Source organism: Schistocerca piceifrons, chromosome 2, assembly GCF_021461385.2.
Source record: "Schistocerca piceifrons isolate TAMUIC-IGC-003096 chromosome 2, iqSchPice1.1, whole genome shotgun sequence".
NCBI lineage: Eukaryota > Metazoa > Arthropoda > Insecta > Orthoptera > Acrididae > Schistocerca > Schistocerca piceifrons.
This window is the reverse complement of record NC_060139.1, coordinates 4,926,996-4,948,273: the sequence shown is the minus strand read 5'-3', so window position 1 is coordinate 4,948,273 and position 21,278 is coordinate 4,926,996. Positions and strand designations below refer to the sequence as shown.

Here is a 21,278-nt window from a genome sequence, read left to right as displayed (position 1 = left end):
AAACGACGGAGCTGATTCCCATTGGTACACAAAATGGGTCAGAACACTGTTGCAGAAATAACGAAAAAAATGCAAAATTCCCCAGATTGACGATCTTTTACAAAAGCTCGAAATTTTGCGCAGGCTTTAATGAGAGATACTTATAATAGTATCCACAATGAAACTTTGTCTTGAAATCTGGCAAAAATTCAAAGAGATTCTGATCATATGTAAAGCATTACCAACAGCAAGACATAACCAATGCCTTCTTTGCAAGATAGAAATGGAAATACTACCGATGACAGTGCTGCTAAAGCAAAGTTACTAAACACAGCCTTCTGAAATGATTCGCCAAAGACGACAAGGTACGTATTCCAGAACTCGAATCAAGAGCAGCTGTGAATGTGAGTAACTTAGAAGTAGATGTCCTCAGAGAAGTGAGATAACTTAAGTCACTTAATAAAGGGAACTCTTCCAGTCCAGACTGTATATCAATTAGGTTTCTGTCAGAGTATATTGATGCAATAGCTCCAGACTTAACAATCATCTACAACTGGATGAAAGATCCATTGCCGAAGACTGAAAATTTGCACAGGTCACACCAATATTCATGAAAGGCAATAGTAGTAATCCACTAAATTACAGGCTCATATCATTAATATCGAGAGCTGGATTTTGGAACATATGTTGTGTTCGAACATTATGAATTACCTCAGATAGGACAGTCTATTGACACATAGTCAACAAGGATTTGGGAGACATCATTCTTGTGAAACACAACTATCTCATTACACACGTGAAGTGCTGAGTGCATTCGAGAAGGGATTTCAAATCGATTCCATATTTCTAGATTTCCAGAGCACTTTTCACACCATACTTCACAACTGTCATGTCATTAAATTGCGTGCTTATGGCATCATCTCAGTTATGCGGCTGGATTTGCGATTTCCTTTCAGAGAGGTCACAGTTCATAGTAATTGATGGAAAGTCACTGAGTAAAACAAAGGTGATTTTTGACAGTCCCCATGGTTCTGTTATAGGTCCTCTGCTGTTACTTCCCTACGTAAACGATTTAGGAGACACTATGAGCAGCTGCCTTAGGTTGTTTGCAGATGGTCCTGACGTTTATCGTATTTTAAAGTCATCAGAAGATCAAAACAAATTATAAAACGATTTAGAAAATATATCTCTATGGTGCGAAAATTAACAATTGAGCCTAAATAATGAAAAGTGAGACGTCATCCACACGAATGCTACAAGGAATCCCTTCGGCGTAGTTTACATGATCAGTCAATCAAATCTAAATGACATATATTCAACTAAATACTTAGAAATTACAATTATAAACAACTTAAATTGAGTACGAACACATAGAAAACGTTGTGGAGAAGGGAACCAAAGACTGCATTTTATTGGCAGAGCAGTTAGAAGTTGTCAGTCATCTACTGCAGCACGGGTGTGTGTTGTGGGATCCTTATCAGGTAGGATTAACAGAGCACATTGAGAAAATTCAAAGAAGGGCAGCATATTTCCTATTATCAAGAAACATGGGAAGGAGTATCAAAGACATGATATGGTGTTTGGCGTAGTCCTCATTAAAACAAAGGTGTTTCTCGTTGGAGTGGGATCTTCTCACGACAATCACCAATTTCTCCTCAGAGTGTGAAAATATTTTGTTGGCACCCACCTATGAAGGGAGAAATGATCATCATAACAAAATAAGGGAAATTAGAGCTCACATAGTGTTCATTTTCTCATGGGCTGTTCGACAGTGGAACAACAGAGAATTATTTTGAAGGTGGTTTGATGAAACCCCCGCCAGGCACTTCAGTGTGATTTGTCAAATGTCCACGTAGATGTGAGTGTAGATATACACAGGAGACAGATCTGATGATCGACCAGGCCAAGGCAACATGTCGACACTCTATAGAGCATGTTGGGCTAAAACAGCGAGTTTGTGGGTGATGCGTTATCCTCATGGAAAGTACCCCCTGGAATGCTGTTTATGAATGGCAGCACAACAGATCGAATCAGCAGACTGATGTACGAATTCGCAGTCAGGGTGCGTGGGATAACTGTGAGAGTGCTCCTGTGATATGAAATCGCACACAAGACCATAACTCCAGGTGTAGGTCCAGTGTGTCTAGCATGCAGACAGGTTGCGTGCAGGCCCTCAACTGGCCTACTTCTAACCAATACACGGCCATCACTGCCACCAAGTGAAAACCAGTTTCCATCAGAAAACAGACCTTCCCCCCTGACCTCCAATGAGCTCTCCCTTAACACTACTGCAGTGGAAAATTTTGGTAGTTCGCGGTGAATGGAATCCATTGCACAGCACGTCTGGGTGGAGTGGTCTTCTATCTCGGTAGTGCCACGTGGCCGTCCACAGTCTGGTCTTCTTGTGACCAAACATTTTCGTGACCATCACCGCCAGCAATCATGTACAGTCGCTACATTCTTGTCAGGCCCCTCTGCAATGTTTCGGAAGGAACACCCAGCTGTCGCAGCCCTGTTACATGACCCAGTTCAAACTCAGTGAGATGTGAGATGTTGATAATGGCGTCTTTGTGCCGTTAAAGGAATTCTTGGTGAACATCGAAGGTGACTAATACGACTGTTACAGTGACTAATACGACTGTTACAGTGTGTTTTCAAATTCCTGGGTCTGTGGGTTCAAGATAACCTGAAATTGATTACACATACAGGAAAGGTAAATGCCAGAATTAGTACTGGCTGTTATGCATTGAGTGTACTGAAATCATGTGCTAGCCTGAAAACAGTAGCCAGCGTGTACTACGCTTACATACAAGCCTACCTAAAATATGGTGTGATACTCGGGGGAAATTCTCCAACTGCCCTGAGCACAATCAGAATCCAGAAGGGAGCAATGAGGATTATTACTGGGAGCAATCCCAGACTCTCCTGCAAACCCATCTTCAGAAAGTTAGAAGTCCTTACACTGCCTTCCCTATACATTCTCGAGACTAAAATTTTTCAGATACCATATAGTGCCAGCTGACTCCAGAGTCTTAAAAAATAATGAAATACATAAACACAACACCAGGAAAAACTCAAATCTGCATGTTTTACGCACAAACACTCAACTGTGAAAAAAGGGAGCTTTCCACACGGACCTCCAACTGTTCAACAATCTTCCCAGTAGTATTAAGTTCATCGAAGACAACATAAAATTTGTTGTGACTTCTGAAATTTTCCCGGCGTATTTCTTCTTCTAATAATTTCCGGGTATGCAGCCGGATCCCGTCGACATTCTGCCCCGATATTTCGGCCCAGAGACGTCCGGCCATCATCAGGTAAGTGCACAACTACTGAAGAGCCCAGGTGCAGTCGCGGTATTTATGCCGAATCTCGCACATGCGAAATGTACTGGCATCCTACAGCACATGGGTCAGGTGCTGACAAGCGCAGCATAGCCGAGTTGTATGTGCTGCCCTCAGTGGTGTTCTCAGTACCTTAATACACTCCTGGAAATGGAAAAAAGAACACATTGACACTGGTGTGTCAGACCCACCATACTTGCTCCGGACACTGCGAGAGGTCTGTACAAGCAATGATCACATGCACGGCACAGCGGTCACACCAGGAACCGCGGTGTTGGCCGTCGAATGGCGCTAGCTGCGCAGCATTTGTGTACCGCCGCCGTCAGTGTCAGCCAGTTTGCCGTGGCATACGGAGCTCCATCGCAGTCTTTAACACTGGTAGCATGCCGCGACAGCGTGGACGTGAACCGTATGTGCAGTTGACGGACTTTGAGCGAGGGTGTATAGTGGGCATGCGGGAGGCCGGGTGGACGTACCGCCGAATTGCTCAACACGTGGGGCGTGAGGTCTCCACAGTACATCGATGTTGTCGCCAGTGGTCGGCGGAAGGTGCACGTGCCCGTCGACCTGGGACCGGACCGCAACGACGCACGGATGCACGCCAAGACCGTAGGATCCTACGCAGTGCCGTAGGGGACCGCACCGCCACTTCCCAGCAAATTAGGGACACTGTTGCTCCTGGGGTATCGGCGAGGACCATTCGCAACCGTCTCCGTGAAGCTGGGCTACGGTCCCGCACACCGTTAGGCCGTCTTCCGCTCACGCCCCAACATCGTGCAGCCCGCCTCCAGTGGTGTCGCGACAGGCGTGAATGGAGGGACGAATGGAGACGTGTCGTCTTCAGCGATGAGAGTCGCTTCTGCCTTGGTGCCAATGATGGTCGTATGCGTGTTTGGCACCGTGCAGGTGAGCGCCACAATGAGGACTGCATACGACCGAGGCACACAGGGCCAACACCCGGCATCATGGTGTGGGGAGCGATCTCCTACACTGGCCGTACACCACTGGTGATCGTCGAGGGGACACTGAATAGTGCACGGTACATCCAAACCGTCATCGAACCCATCGTTCTACCATTCCTAGACCGGCAAGGGAACTTGCTGTTCCAACAGGACAATGCACGTCCGCATGTATCCCGTGCCACCCAATGTGCTCTAGAAGGTGTAAGTCAACTACCCTGGCCAGCAAGATCTCCGGATCTGTCCCCCATTGAGCATGTTTGGGACTGGATGAAGCGTCGTCTCACACGGTCTGCACGTCCAGCACGAACGCTGGTCCAACTGAGGCGCCAGGTGGAAATGGCATGGCAAGCCGTTCCACAGGACTACATCCAGCATCTCTACGATCGTCTCCATGGGAGAATAGCAGCCTGCATTGCTGCGAAAGGTGGATATACACTGTACTAGTGCCGACATTGTGCATGCTCTGTTGCCTGTGTCTATGTGCCTGTGGTTCTGTCAGTGTGATCATGTGATGTATCTGACCCCAGGAATGTGTCAATAAAGTTTCCCCTTCCTGGGACAATGAATTCACGGTGTTCTTATTTCAATTTCCAGGAGTGTACATCGAGCGCATGTAATATCAGATGATGAAAACCTCCATGCAGAATTAGAACACTTGGAGAAGTTTTTTAAACAGAATGGCTACACTTCACGCCAAATAAGGAAGGCCATGCGCAACTATCATAACAAGAAGCAATGCACTGAGGACGCTGATGACGACTTTAAATCAACTGCGCTCCTTCCATACGCCGGGAATATGTCGTCGAAAATAGGCCGATTACTGAAGAAAAATTAAATCAAGGTTATCTTCCGTCCACCAGCAAAGAACCGGGCTCTGGTTGGATCCGTTAAAGACGATTTACAACTGAAGAAAGCTGGCGTCTACAAAATTCCCTGTGAATGTGGCTCTGCATATATTGGCCAGACTACAAGAACTGTCCATGAACGATGTACAGAACATGAAAGATACACTCGTCTGCGGCAACCGTCAAAATCGGCAGTAGCAGAGCACTGTATTTCTTTGGGTCATTCAATGGAATACAATGGAACAAACATTTTAGTTCCGGTTTCCGGATTTTGGAATTCCATAATCAAAGAATCAGTGGAAATACGTCTTGCCGATAATCTTATAAATCGTGACAACGGCTGGATAAAAATTGGAATCCTGTTATTAAAATTATACAATCACAGCGGAATCGACAGCGTCATTCGATACTCAATGACTAGATGATCTTTTACTTTCACCACTGAGGGCAGCACGTACAACTCGGCTATGCTGCGCATGTCAACACCTGACGCATGCGCTGTAGGATGCCAGTACATTTCGCATGCGCGAGATTCGGCACAAATACCGCGACTGCACCTGGGCTCTTCAATAGTTGTGTACTCACCTGATGATGAGAGGACGTCTCTGGGCCGAAATATCGGGGCAGAATGTCGACGAGATCCGGCTGCATACCCGGAAATTATTAGAAGAACATAAAATTTAGCAAACCTGTGAAGTCATATTTGTCGTGTCACTGTTTTTACTCTATAAATGAATACGTAGAACAGTAATCTTGCTATTTATGTCAAATTGAAAACATTGAGCAACGGAGTGAAGTAAACTTAACCGATCTTCGCAATATAATACATTAGGATACTATATGTTAATATATGTTAACAATGTTAACTGATATTTTCCGACATCTGTAACACACTGTGTACCATCAGATCACGTGGAATAAAATAAATAAAAAAAATAAAAACAGCAAACCTGATTTGCATCCTAATAGTCGCGCTGCTACCTCTACTCTTTCGCAATCGTTGTGAAATCTGAATAGACATAATATTTCAGATGTAGAAACACGCCCACCAACTTTCATTTATGTCGCGCAACCCCTGAGTGTTGCGATTTTTTCCATAAGAGTAGTGACAAAATAACGTTATATTTTGAGATCACTAGACAGTGAAGTTGCTGAGATAACTGCGGATTTCATATCCAAATCATTATCAACATCCTTGCATACAGACTTAAAAATATGCTTTGTCTCAGATTTTGAAGAATCAGTGTCAATAAAAGTTAAAAAAATTTCCAACTGAAGTAAAACTAGGAGACGAAAGCCGTCTACTTTGCTCAGAGTGTTGTGTCCTCTTGGCAAAACGCAGTTTTCCGAACGTTTTTGTGTTCTTGTACTGTTGCTGGCAGGAGGGAAACGACTGCTCCGGAATCAACCAAAAATCGAAGATCTGTGTTATGATTAGTTGTGAACAGTCGGCGGGATGACTCGGCCACGTCACTCTGTGGCATACTGACTGTGAGTGAGTAGGGCAGTCATTTTCCGTCTGAGCATTAGCCGAATGTTGAGAAATAAATGAACGTGGCGGTGTTCATTTCTTCGCGTTCTGTTTCAATTTATAATGGTAACACACGGGATGTTTCTGCGCAAGCTGCCGTGATTTTGATCTTTTTCTTGATCGTGTCTAAGTTCGTAGCTCCTGTATCTGGCTCGTTAGTTCTGAAAGCTGCTTTTCCCGGTGGGAAGGTCTGTAATCTTCAGATGGAGGAGAAGCAGTCACTATATACGAGCTGACGAGTGTTGTGATCTCTACGATTTTTGGCAGCTATAGAAGCCATGGCATCGAAGCTCACATCTTGGCTAGCTGCTGTCATAAAACGTACGTACGAGGGCGGTTCAGAAAGTAACCTCCGATTGGTCACAGTGCGGGTTGTGGGGGGAGTAGCGACGCCATCTGTGCGTTCACGCACTCAACAGGTCAGTCGGCATCAAGCCGTGGTCGAGTGAACGTCGTACCTGCGCTAGTTTAGTTTTTGTGGCAGTTTGAAATGTGTGCTGCAATAGAAAACCCCGCCAAATGTGAAGTGCTTGCTGTCATAAGGTTTTTTACAGCCAAAGGATATTCTGCAGCAGCTATTCATCGTGAGCTTTGTGCCGTGTACGGACCAAGAGTTATGAGTGAAGGAGTTGTCCGTGAATGGGTACGTTTATTTAAAAGTGGACGAGAAAACGTTCATGATGAAGAGAGGAGTGGTAGACCATCATTGGTGACTGACGAACTCGATCAGACAGTTGATGCAAAAGTTCGTGAAAATCGACGTTTCTCAATGTCGGAGTTGTCTACTGGTTTTCCACAGATTTCTAAGACTCTCTTGTACGAGATAGTGACAGCAAGATTGGGTTACCATAAGTTCTGTGCACGATGGGTGCCCAAAATTCTTACCGACCACCACAAAACTCAAAGAATGGCCTCTGCATTAGACTTTCTGTCACGTTATGAGGACGAAGGAGAACCATTGTTAAACAGAATCGTGACCGGTGACGAAACCTGGATTAAGTACGTGAACCCTGAGACAAAAGAACAATCAAAGATGTGGGCACATTCAAATTCGCCTACCAAACCAAGAAAAGCCTCGCAAGATTTTTCTGCCAGAAAACTGATGGCAACGGTGTTTTGGGATGCCAAAGGGGTGTTGTTGGTTGAATTCATGGAACGTGGTACGACCATTTATCAAGACGTGTACTGTGAAATAATAAAAAAGTTACGATGGGCTATACAGAACAAACGCCGTGGTATGCTGACTTCCGGTATCGTTTTTTTGCACGATAACGCCCGTCCTCACTCTGCTCGCAGAACAACGGCCCTTCTTGAGTCCTTCAAGTGGGACGTTATCAACCATCCACCTTACAGCCCAGACCTGGCGCCAAGTGATTATCACCTCTTCATGCATTTGAAGAAATGGCTCGGGTCACAGCGGTTTGATGACAACGAAGAGCTCAAAGATGCGGTCACAGGCTGGCTCCAGGCACAAGCGGGTGATTTTTATGCAGAAGGAATTTCAAAGCTTGTGAAGAGATACGATAAGTGCCTCAATCGCTATGGAGACTATGTAGAAAAATAGTGCAAAGATGTAGTTGTAAGATGTATATATTAAAATATTTTTATTTAACTTGGTGTATTTTTTTAAATCAACCGGAGGTTACTTTCTGAACGGCCCTCGTAGTTTGGTAGTCGATGAAGAAATATAGTTGTTACAAAATGGTGTCTCAAAATGTCTTCAGCAAAAGAGGTGCGGCGTTCTCTCCTTCTGTCGGTGCCTGAAGGAGCGTACAGGTTCACCAACCGAACTGTACCAACCGTGAGTGCGACCCCCGGGGACCGATGGCAAATAGCATACATCAGTTACCGTAATCCCTTCCCTCAGCAGAATAGCCGTACCTCTTCCGCCCACATCTGAAGGCATAGCTTAGTCGTAATATCCGTAGGTATCGATACAGAGTCCTGAGCGGACTTCTTGAAAGAAAGCAACATGCACATCCGCAGCTCGTAACGTATCTTGCGACATACGGGTATTGACAGCAGAAGTAATACTGTTGACATTGATTGTGGCATGGCGATATTGTAACCTCCCCCTCGCTTATCGACCTTAATGACAGTGAAAAATTAAACCGCGTGTACCTAATGGAAATTTGGGAAAAGCAATCGTCACCGAAGTTAATCTGTCGGTAAAGAGGGAGGAAAGGGTTACATCTAAATGAAAGGAAAAATGCAAATGAAACTGGTGGAAATTAATTTGGAAAAGGGGTAAAGTTAATAAAGAAAGTAAATGTGTGGCCATTACGTTAACAATTAACTAGCGGTAATTAGATATTTGAGATTTGGGGGAAATTACGGTCGCCAGCCCTAAGGACAATTACTATAGTAACTCAAAAAAGAAAGGTTATTACACATATAATTAGCACTAGAAGCGTGGCAACTGAAGGTTGACACGTGTAGTGTGAAAACTGGAAGTTTGTCAGAAGTAATAAATTTCGCTACACTCTGACTTAATTTAGCAAAAGAACTAATAAAACCGGAAATTCGAAAGTTAATTTAGTGACTAAAGTTAATAGTGAGCTTTCTTTCTGAAGCACATCGAAATTCAGTAAGATACGGTTAGTCTTGGACTACCTCAACACTCATTTCAAAAGCTACTTGAATCTACGCAATTTAGAAATAAGAGATTTAATTTTGAACTTGAATTAATTGATTCTGAACAATTAACAATAGTAAAATTTAGTACGTACCAAGCTGAGCTGCAGTCACAGGTAAGCTAAAATACGGTAACAAAACTCGCACTCTTAATTTGTGACTGTGTAATCTAAATATTGTAGCCAGCTATGAATACTCTAACTGAACTTTGAAATTAAAGCAGTGAAATCGAATGATGCTGGCATTTGAATTTCAACGACACTCGGGTTCATTCCGGAAAAGGAATTACCTGCTTGGTAATGCAATTGGGACAATGAGCAACAAAGGTTCATGCTACGTTGCTGTAATTTTGTGATTTGAACAGTTTGAAAAGCTGAGGTCTGCCATACAGTTCTAAAACTTTACGTGCTTTCAGTCTTCCTTGTTGGTTGATTGAAGGTTTGAGGCCGTCGATCGAGGAGGTGGCGACAGTCACTCATTGTCGGCCGTCGCTGTTGCAGAAGCTGGATGTTGGCGCGCCTTCTTCTCGACACGGTCACCAGACGAAACGGGCTCTTGATGTGCGCCAGCTAATGCTTCCCGTCCGCGACACCGTGTCAGAAAGTATCATAGCAAGTTGAGCGCAATTACATGCTGCCCAACCCCGAAAGCACGGCAACTCGCGGGAGCGTCACACAACACAACCTGCTCCACTGCACTACCCCAGCCAGACTCTCTCTGCTCTGCCCGCGCTCCACGCAGTAGAGTTAACACTACCAAAGACCCTAAACACTTGGGTTCTCCACACGACCTATCGATGTATTCGTTCGATAGCATAGTTTTCCCTAGGCCACACCCAGTGTATAAATACAAATAATATTCACAAAACAAATCAATTATAAATCGTCATAAATGCATAAATATATACAAATAGTAAAACAATTACAATATATAAAGACACAGAAATGTCATATCTTCGGGTAACAAAATAAGGAAAAATCTGTAGTACAATAGATGGAAATAGAAGGATATGCATTACCGGCGTTACAGTATGCCTGTTCCATCAAGTCATGGGGGCTGTCCTTGGTATTACAGGTGGGCAGCAGTCGCCGTGTGGAGCGTTTCCATGGCGTAGAGATGGGAAGCGACGGGTGTGGGCCATGCCGGCCTAGGCGGGGCATCTCCACCTCCTGTACCTAGTCTCCCAAGGAGGTCGATACCACTGGATCTCGAGAGGCAGACGTAGTCGTGGGTGCATTTCGGGGGGCGGGGCTTCGGTGATCTCCAACGTTACCACAGTGCGCGGACCCACCGGCAGTGGGAGGAGAGAACGAACCGTGTGTTGGGACGTTACTATCGCATGGGTACGGATCGGTTTATCGGCTGACGCACCTCCTCATCCGTCGTTGCTTCCTCGGGCCTTTCTACTGCGTCGGTCTTTGTGCACCGTTTCTTGTGGTGCTTCGGCGACTTCTGTTTACGCTGTCTCGCCTCTGTGTCCTGCGGCGCAGGGCAGAGGGTGGACGCGCCATCCTGTTCTTCCACTTCCACCGCACCGTCGGCTTGTCGTTGTAGCGGTGCGCCTGGGCTGGACGAGAGGGCAACAGACGCTGGAAGACGCTGGGGGCTACTCAGGAACTGTTGCAGAGGCCTCCGACGCTTGCACCAATACAGAAGGGTCGTCATAGACAGCTGGCGTCCCCCGTCTCGCCGTAGCAACATACTTAACCGGCGTAGAGGTCGCTATCGACGGTCCAATCTAATCGGACGAGGGCGTCTGCACGAGACGGTATTGCAGGCCTTCGGTATTCACGTGTCCTACCTGTCCACATCCGGAGCAGGTCCTCGGCTGACCATCATGAATAATTATCGCCCGGCAACTAGCGATCGTGAGATACCAAGGCATATGGCGGTGCAATTCAATATGGACCTGCCGCACCCCGTTAAGGACATGGTAACTTTCGAGCGTCTTCCATTTTTCGGCCTTATGGCCGAGGACTGTGCCATAGCGTCGAAGAGCAAGGGTGACCAAATCGGCTGGAACTTCAAATGGTAGCTGAAACACGCCTACATTTTGTATTCCCAGTCCAGCGCGTTCGAGCACTACCACATTCACGTTCCTGTCAGAATGGCAGAACCTATAACCCTCAGTCTAGCGTCTGAGAAGTTTGTCTCACACCTCATCGTCAGTGAACTTAAGGTAGACCACACTGGAGACGATATATAAATGGATATCCAGCAGCTCTTTCCGGTCAACATGTATCACGTCGCGTAAAAATCTCTCTACTTGGTGGGCCTTGGGTCTAGAGCACGTAGTGTCAAACTGCAGCTTGATCGTGGCTTTCCGATACTAAAGAGCCATGGGTTGTCAGGAACGTAACTACAACACTAAACGCTAGCGCAGTGGCGACACAGAGCGACACAGAGCGGCCGCGACGTACAGCACCGCTCCACAGCCCAAGGCCGACTGACCATCTGAGCTACCCCAGCACGGCACAAGACCCGTCCTCGCAGCTTCAAGTCCGCCAGTACCTCGTGTCCCACCTTCCAAACTTCACAGGAGCTCTTCTGCGAACCTTGCAGAATTAGCACTCCCGGAGGAAAGGATATTGCGGAGACATGGCTTAGCCACAGCCTGGGGGATATTTCCGGAATGAGATTTTCACTCTGTAGCGGAGTGTGCGCTGATATGAAACTTCCTGGCGATTAAGACTGCGTGCCAGACCGAGACTCGAACTCGAGACCTTTGCCTTCCAGGAGCAAGCATACATTTTTAAGTCAATAACGGCGTGGAAGGTTTGTCCTTTCAGCAACATGTGCGTTGCTAAAATCAGACTACGGCACAACTTGTTTCTTTCAGTAGCCTCAATTAGACTTGTCACAAGAAAACCTCTTTGCAGTAGAAAACATAATGTTTTATGCACTCTGCTGTTGCACATAGTACAACCTGTCTTTTAAAAACCCTCTCCCAGTTGGACCACGTTAGACATTACTTCGAGGCAGGCCGTAGTTCCAAGAAACTCACTAAGGTAAATGAGCAATGTTCCATTAAGCAGAACGACCCCACACCGCCGCAAGCAATACGGATCTCAGTTTCATAATTTTAAGTAACTGATATTAAGTACTGTTAAAACATTATTTTTTGTATTCCTTCAGCCAGTTCAGAGTACGAGCTGTGTAAGTAAAGTAATGAGACTGATAGCGTTGTGTTGGGTGCTGCCACACCAGTGATCCCTGACGTGGACGGGAAGGTGAACACGTGATGCAACATCAGTCTACGTTAAACCGCGCTAGTGTTACACTCGTTGTCTGTAGCACTTTTTTGTGAAGAACTCTTTAACACGAATTGCAATGGTGTGAGATTAGATTTTACTTCAGACTTGGACACAGAACAAGGGAAACGTTTGCAAAACCTTTCCTACGGAGACATTGCTTTGTCAAGAGTGCAGGCGTTTAGTAGTTTCAGGCATTCGTAGAGAGAAGGCAGTGAACTGGGGATGAACTTCGTAGTGGAAAGCCCCCGCTTTCGAGGACTTATGTAAACGCCGACAGAGTCCGGGATCTTGTGCGTGCAGGTCATCAGTCAGAATGATTGGGGTCGAGATGAATTCGAGTAACACCACAGTTCGCCAGATATCGAACAATTAATTACGGATGGGAAAAATCTGCTCAAAATTGGTTCTGAGAAACCTCACACAGGACCAACAGGACACGAGAAGAGACGGGTGCATTGACTTTTTGAAATCGAATTGAACCCCCCCCCCCCCCCCCCCCCACCTTTTCCCATTTTTTTTAAAATCTGTCATCAGCGGTGACGAGATTAAGGTGTTTGGGTACAAACCGGAAACCACGCTCCAGTCCACGGAATGGCACATTCCAATCTCTCCGAGGCCAAAGAAAAGCAAGAATGTAGCCAGGGAATCGTTCACAAGGAGTTTGTGCTTCAAGGCCAAGGGATTAATCAACATGTTTACCGAGAGGTTCTGGAAGACTCTTTCAGTCATGCGTGTGTAATCAAACATCAAAAACAATTTTGTGTTGCATTATGGCAATGCGCCTAGTCACAAAGCGATTTCAGTAAGCAGTTTTTGGGCCATATGGACATTTCTGTGGTTCCACAGCCTTCTTTTTCACCCGAGTTGAGTCCTTGTGACTTTTTTATCTTTCCGAGATTGAAAACACGCCTCAAGGGACGTCGGTTTGGGACCCTGAACAATGTTCAAAAGGCTGTAACCGATCAGCTGTAGATTATTCCAGTATCCGAGTTCCAGCACTGTTATGAGGAGAGAACAAGCGTCTCCGACGCTGTGTGGCTCCTCAAGGTAAGTACGGTGAGGGGAATAAAGTTCTACTGTATCGTTATCGGAAACAAAGCAGGTGGAAAAAATCACTCTCATTATTTTGTTTACATACCTCATGTCTCCCGTCATCTTGTTAACTCCACGGTTCTTTGAGTCCATTATGTTTCTGTAAAACATAAACTTTCAGAATTCTACAGCTTCAATTGGCGCTTTGCAAACTGTGTTTCAATATGCATTCGACTAGTCATTATACATTGGTGAATAATGATGTACATTGTTGTTTACAAGTTGTTACACGTTATCACTTCCTATTTTCATATATACTTGCTTTCCAGTACTCCTTTGATCAACGTTATCTAAGTGTTCAACATTGAAACAATACTGCATGAAAAATTTCTCTGTAACTGCACAATTACCTGTTTAGATTATTCTTTAACAAAGCAAAATCTGTGAACAGTGCATGAAGTGAACTGTTACAAAGTTTAATAAATTTCAGTTCATTACTCACATGTTATATATTGTAGTTCATCATTCTTGTATTAATGTCAGTATTATTTATTTAAACGTGTGTACTGCTATGTTTTGAATCATGTAACTACAACATATAATACATCTTTCAAGTGATACAATAACAGTAACGAAGCACAAACATTCCTGTCGGAGGAACAACCGCTACTGAGCACTGTAGCAGAGGTTGAAAATACCGCTTCAGTTGTATGGTTCTTTTTATTTAGAACACGGCCGGTTTCTGGCTCTTTTGTGTGTTATACTGGAAATAAACAAGAGACCGGAGGTAATAATAGTTTTTACGCGCAGCAGTGCACATAAAAAAGCAAAAATGTATTCCATGTAACATTTTAGAAACTATTATTTAGGTGGCCCTTAATTAGGATTAGCGAATGTACGGCATACAAGTGTCTCCTATAGTGAGATCTGCAAGGTCCACCCACATTATTTTACATGGCTGTAAAATTTCCTCTTTTAGTAGGAGTTTGCTTGTTTTTCATTTTTTATCCTGTGACTATGGCGCATTGTTGTGCGTCATTATCGGTATCCATACTAATTTAAAATTTACCTGTCTTTCATGATGTAAGATTTGTCTCAGGTCTTAACTTATGTAAACCTTGTTTAGTCGTCGACTTTTAGTTAGCGGGTTTAAAATTGATCCTACTTTTAATGTGTCCCTTTAGAGCTTTGCTGCTAGCTATTAGGTGGTATAGGAGTTTTCGACAGTGTCGAGTGTAAGGTTTTGCTACCTTCCATTTTGTATAATGACGAGACGGTTTTTAATAGTCACGGCACATGTTCATGTTGTTTTAACTCATGGCTGTGGCGCGTTGTTCGGCGTCGCCTACATATCCCCAGTAAATTAAAAACTTGCATGCCACTCGCGGAAAGGGAAAAATTTTCATTGTGTTTTACGGTTTATACATAAATTTTATGTCGCCGGATTCTAGTCGGTTTTACTACAGTTCCGTTCTGCCCAGTTCAGTACGTTCGTTTACCACTCATAATGTACTTTAAACGTTTTTCGTGCAACATTCTATGTAATGATTTTTTTGTCACTTTGAATGTGAATCACTAATTCAAATTGTGAACGGCTAGGCATTCTTCTTCCTGTCAACAGACGGCGCAAAGTGTAAGTGTCCTTGTGTTCACTGCATATTTCTTTACCCTGGCAGTCGTCCAAGATGTTATCTGGTGTCACTTCACCATTCACTTATGTTTTACAGGACCTACCCCGACCGCTGGTTTCCAAAATGTTATATGGAACTACTTTTTAGCTTTTTTTATGTGTACTACTGCTTGTGAAAGCTATTATTATCTCCGGTCTCTTGTTTATTCTCAGTGTAACACCCGATACCGGGCATGTAAGAGTCCGAAACCGGTCGTGTTCCAAATAAAAAGAACCCTACAACTGAAACGGTATTTTCAACCTCTGCAGTACCTAAACAATTAAACAGAGTTAATATGATTATCAGTGACCTTTTCATAGAAAAACATGATGTCTTCTGGATACACGTCCCCTTCATGCATTTTCACAACAACACTCTTCAAATTTTCTCCGGCAGCCAAAAAATAGTTTCTCTTCCGTAAACCTAAAAACAAAAGCATTATGCAAGAATTTAAAATAATCTTAAGATGAATATCTCTAAGAATACCAAAGGTCGTTAAAACGTTAAGTCTCTTCAAAGCTACTTAACAACATACAATTTGAGAATCCTGAAAACACTAAATGTTATTGGTGGTAAAAATGATTTTCAATTTATGATTAACACGTAACTTTTATGAAGGTTCCTCACAATTAAAATCGGTCATGTGCAAATGCTGTTAATATAGTTACTTCTTATTACTTAACAATATTCCTAGATTCCAGAAAAAGATGCCAATGAACAAAAGTGTAATGTGTAACTCGACGATGGCTGAAGTGTATCATTACATTTATAATTCAGTTTGACAGTCTTCTTCATTTATATTTCCCAGCCTCTAAAGTACTTTATTCTGGTAGGCATCCAACCGTCAGACAGTGTAGCAACACCACGCTTTTCTTCCCTTCAGCTTTTCTTTTGAGAGCAGTATAGGTGGTGCAGCTCGTATTCTCCAAGATCTGGTTGACATACTCCAGTTTCAGTCTGCCTGTCGTGTTTTCCCCTCTACAGTCCCTTTAGTGCCACCATCATGTCTCAGTAGATGGCAGCCACGTGGCTCTTCAGTGCGGGATAAGCTGGCACGGTTTCTCTTCCTCCACTCTATGGAGCACATCTTCATTTGGTAGCATATCTCCCCAGCAAATCTTCAGCGTTCTGCGGTAGCACGGCAAGTCGAAGTCTATTATTTTGTGTTTTTCTGCTTCTCCGAATGCCCATGTTTCACTCCTGTACAGCAGCACACAGCAAACAATGGCCTTTAAGGCGACTTTCCTGAGATTTTAGTCTGTGCAGCTGGATGTCAAAAGACTTCTTCTTTTGTTGAAAGCAGCCTTTACCTAGTAGCTTTGACTTGCAAGAGTCTTCTTTGGTTTTCCATCTGATGTAATTTTACTCCCTAAGTAGGTGAAGGATGGCCTCCAGTCGCTCATTGTTAAGTGAGTACTGAGCAGCGGTTTTCTTCTACTCATCGCTAAGATTTTTGCGCTAGCTGTATTAATTTTCACAATTTAGCGGGAGATGAGGGTGTTTTCTATGTGGGGCTGCACTGCTTGTAGTTGTTCCGTGTCTTCACTTAACACTGCAATATTATCAGCAAATCTCAACATGTCTGTTTTCTTACTACGGACATTAGTTACTTCTGTAGCCCCTAGTTTCTCTCTGACTTAATCTATTGCCTTCTGAATGTATCCAGTGAATAAGGCAGCAGGGTACGGGCAACCCTTTCGTTTTGATATTCTCCATATCTTATCACATCCACCTCTTCTCTATACAGACTCTGCACTGTTCTTCTGTCCTTATGCTTTATGCCACTCTCTCTCAGCGTCTCAAAATCTCTCGCCATGCTTTTACTAAGTCAACGAAGGGAATATATATGTTATGGGTCTTCTTTATTATCTCAATAATTACTCGTAAGCCGAGTATCGCTTCTCGTGTTTCAAGTCTGTTGTGAGCTCCATGGTTTCGTATATAACTCGAATGAGATGGAGCAGTTCGTCATGTAGCTGTTGTCTCCAGCAGGTTGATGAGTCCTACTGGTATATCATCAACTCCAGCGGCTTTCGCAGGGTTTTGATGCCTGACTGCCAGGTCGAACTCATAGCACAAAATATAGTCTCCCTTGTCTTTGGGATCGACTTTCCCAGTCTTCTTCAGTTTCTGAACTTCATTATTTCCCACATACAGTTTTTCTGCTATGTCTTTCTGCTCATATAATACCATTCCATTTTCCTTTTGAACTGCATTGCATTTTATTTATCTATTTCTAAAGAACCATTTAAGTGATTAATATGCGCATTAACTTTCTGTACCTTGAACGTTTCAATAAATCCTTTCATTTGGCCCTCCAAAAATTGTTGCTTAGCTTTTCTTGACTCTCGGTTGATTACATTTCTCAACGCTCTATATTGCCTTTGTCCTTCCTCGTTGTTGTTTCAGCAGACGCCTTAAATTTATTATTGTCATTATTCTTACTGTAATCCATTCTTGTTTAGATTTGACCTTTTGTCTGCTGACTACTTCATTTACTGCTTGTTGGATACTGCTTTTCAAGGGCTTCCAGTTTTCTTCAACATTTCTGTTGTTGTCCATAACTCTATGCACGTTTACTTACAAAACTGTGATTTATAATTTTGATAAAGTAATAAACTGTGAAAAAGCAATGTAAAATTTCTAAAGATATGTCTTCTGAGAACCCCTTCAGTACTTAGAATTTGGAATGTGTTCCATACTTCTGTCTTATAGTCATATGAGAAGCACAGTGACATAGCATGAGAGACAAGAATATTTTTGATATAATCTGTGTACTACTAAACAACAGAATGGAACAAATTTTATGAAAACAGATACAGGAAATAATGTTGGGTAGACAAACATTTAGAAATATTTTAAATTTATAACTTATCAGCCAGAATTGCTATAAATTACTAAAATACATGATATCCATAGCAGCCATCAGCCTTTGTTGGTGAAGCACCAGGAGACTAGCATGTCGCATATTTAGCTTTTTTGTTTGTTTCCGCACCTTAATTCTTAAATTATTTGCATGTTTTTATGTACTTGTAAAGTTTAATTCTTAAATTCATTGTGTATTTTTGTATTTCAGAGGTATAGTATCGTATTTTAATACCGCTAACGTGTACATTCGCGCAGTAGGCATTTGTTTGTTTGCTTTTGACGGCCTGTTGTCTCTGATCACACCTCAGTCAGCTGGCAGTTCAAAATGGTTCAAATGGCTCTGAGCACTATGGGACTCAACATCTGAGATCATCAGTCCCCTAGAACTTAGAACTACTTAAACCTAACTAACCTAAGGACATCACACACATCCATGCCCGAGGCAGGATTCGAACCTGCGACCGTAGCAGTCACGCGGTTCCGGACTGAAGTGCCTAGAACCGCACGGCCACCGCGGCTGGCCAGAAACAGCTGGCAGTCTCCACTGATGAAGCACGAGGAGACTTGCAAGTCACACGTTTAGCGCTTCCTCTTTGTTTCTTAAATTTGCAGTAGCAGGATGTATTGTGTGTGTGCCTGCTGTGTGCGGACGCAGGGGAAGGTGGCCACAGTCCGCAAATAGCTGAAGACGCTTATGAACATGGCCAGCCATCTGCAGGCTGTTGCCTCGGAGTGTGGCGGCAGCGGAGAAACTGTGCCCCGCATGGGACACCCCGAGGGTTTCTCGTTTCGCCCACGGGCTGTGCTGTCGAGGCATCTTCCAGCATACCCGACGTGGGGGTCGCGCTCACTGCAGAATTTGTGGCGGGTTGTTAGCAGTCGCGTCGCCCGAGATGGAGAATCAATGTGAAGGCTGATAGTCTGGCATCGCCCATTCACTTTGCGAGTGGACAGGTGGCCGCTCCTTCAGCAGGGTCCCTGCAGGCACACAGGGGGGAGGGTGGGGGGTTACTAGTTATCTTTCCTTCATGCAATGTCCATGAGGCACTAGTTTACTTTGAATTCTTGACTTAGATACACAACAAGAAACAAGAATGCAGCTTATGCATCGCGATTTTGGGATATGTTTCTCTGTAGCCACCCCAAAGGTCCGATGTGAGTCACGCCGCGGCGTCTAAATATATGGGGAACTCATAGTCATTTGTAAACAAGTGGGTAACACGCTAGACACTGATTAGAAACGTGGATGACTTTGAAGAACGTGGCTCAATCGGTAAAGTGACTCCAAAAGTGGAAAAAAATTATTATTAACCTTTTTTCGGGAAACCTACTCTTAACACTATGTCAAACGCAAACAGAATTCAGTTTGAAACAGCTCTCAACGCAAATTCGACTCATTTGGAGGTCTTTTCCACGTTAATATGCGGAAAACTTGGTGACGAGCTTGGCTCAGAAATGCAAGCAGTTGCCGGCTCTACAGGTGACTGGACGTATTATTAATTGTAATTGCATTTTTCGTTTGTTCATATATGATGCACGTATATGTTTTAGTTTGTAGTCAAATACATTTCTCTACTGATTAACCGAACCACGATCTTACTTAACTGGCTGTGTATCGAAAAGACATATCAGACGCCATAGGACGGGGAGTGTTCATTGCTGTCTACCCAGGTCAATATTGAGTCTGACTGTGAAATTATTTGGACATGAGCAGCACGCGTAGGTGAACTCAGGTTAATTATCGGATGTTCTTACCAGCCACCTGATTCTACCGGAACCGTTGTAGAATCATTCAATGAAAGTGTAACGGACATATCCTGATAATGCATTATTAACTGGCGGCGACTTTAATATGCCGAGTATAGACTGTGACGTCTGTGGATTCATTGCAAATGGTATGGACAGAAAGCCTTGTGAAGCACAGAGCATGTATTCCAAAAACTGTCTTGAACAACTGGTTAGACAACCCACACACAATGGAAATATTTTAGATCGTGTAACAGGAAGCAGACTTGACGTTGTCAGCAGTGTCAGTATAGAGACACGGTTTAGTGATCATGATGTCTTCACAGCGACGATGGTTACTAAAATTAATAAATCTGTCAAGAAGGCAGATTCCACATTCCTAGATTTCCGTAAAGCATTTGACACGCTGCCACACTGCTGACTTTTAACAAAGGTACGAGCATACGGAATATACAAGCATTCAGAATGTGTTTCCAGGAATGCAAGTCGCTAGAAGACTTCCTGAGTAATAGAACCCAGTGCATTCTCGTCGACGGCGGGTATTCGTCGGATACAGTGGTATCATTAGGAGTGCCGCGCTGATGATGCTGTGGTGTGCGGAAAGGTGTTATTGTTGAGTGACTGTAGGAGGATGCGAGATGACTTAGACAAAGTTTGTAGTTGAATGCCAGCCTTCTCTAAATGTAGAACAATGCAAGTTAATGCAGATGAGTAGGACAAACAATAGAGTAATGTTCGAATACAGCATTAGTGGCGTACTCCTTCACGCAGTCACGTCGATTAAATATCTGAGTGTAGTGTTGCGAAGTGATGTGAAACGGAACAATTACGTAAGGACGGCAGTAGGGAAGGCGAGTTGTCGACTTCGGTTTATTTGGAGAACCTTAGGAGGTAAGTGTAGCTCATCGACGAAGGGGATCGCGTATAGAACACTAGTGCGATCCGTCCTTGAATACTGTTCGAGTGTTTGGGATCCCCACCAGATCGGATTAGATCAAGACATCGAAACAATTCAGGTTACCGGTAGGTTCAATCAGCACACAAGTATTACGGAGATGCTTTGTGAATTCTGATGCGAATCCCTGGAGGGGCTACTGAGAAAATTTAGAGAACCATCTTTTGAGGCTGACTGCATAACGATTCTGCTGCCGCCAAAATACATTTCGTTTTAAGGACCACGAAGATAAGATAACAGAAATTAGAGCTCGTCAGAGACATGTAGATAGTCATTTTTTCCTCGCTCTATCGGCGAGAGGAAGAGGAAAGGAAATGAGTACTGGGGGTACGGTGTTCCCTCCGCCATACATCAAACAGTGGCTTGCGGAGAATGTATGTGGATGTAGATGTAGAATAAAGAAGTTCTCTTTTATTTTCAATTATGGAAATATACATTCATATGTTTGTATTGTTCTC

The 21,278-nt window shown here is 43.8% G+C and overlaps 1 protein-coding gene across 2 annotated transcripts in view; it reads right to left on the bottom strand.

Annotated features, from left to right (window-relative positions):
• Positions 1–13,810: 13,810 nt before the first annotated feature.
• The window catches only part of LOC124777410, a 37,067-nt gene continuing 29,599 nt past the window's right edge, over positions 13,811–21,278 (bottom strand). Inside the window, exons 4-5 of one of the 2 annotated variants that reach the window (XM_047252807.1) lie at positions 15,510–15,674; positions 13,811–14,494 (exon numbers count right to left, since the gene is read on the bottom strand). In XM_047252807.1, the coding sequence (XP_047108763.1) occupies positions 15,532–15,674 (143 nt within the window). In that variant the 3' untranslated portion in view covers positions 13,811–14,494; positions 15,510–15,531. The remainder of the gene's footprint in view (positions 14,495–15,509; positions 15,675–21,278) is intronic. The other variant, XM_047252806.1, reaches the window with a different exon arrangement.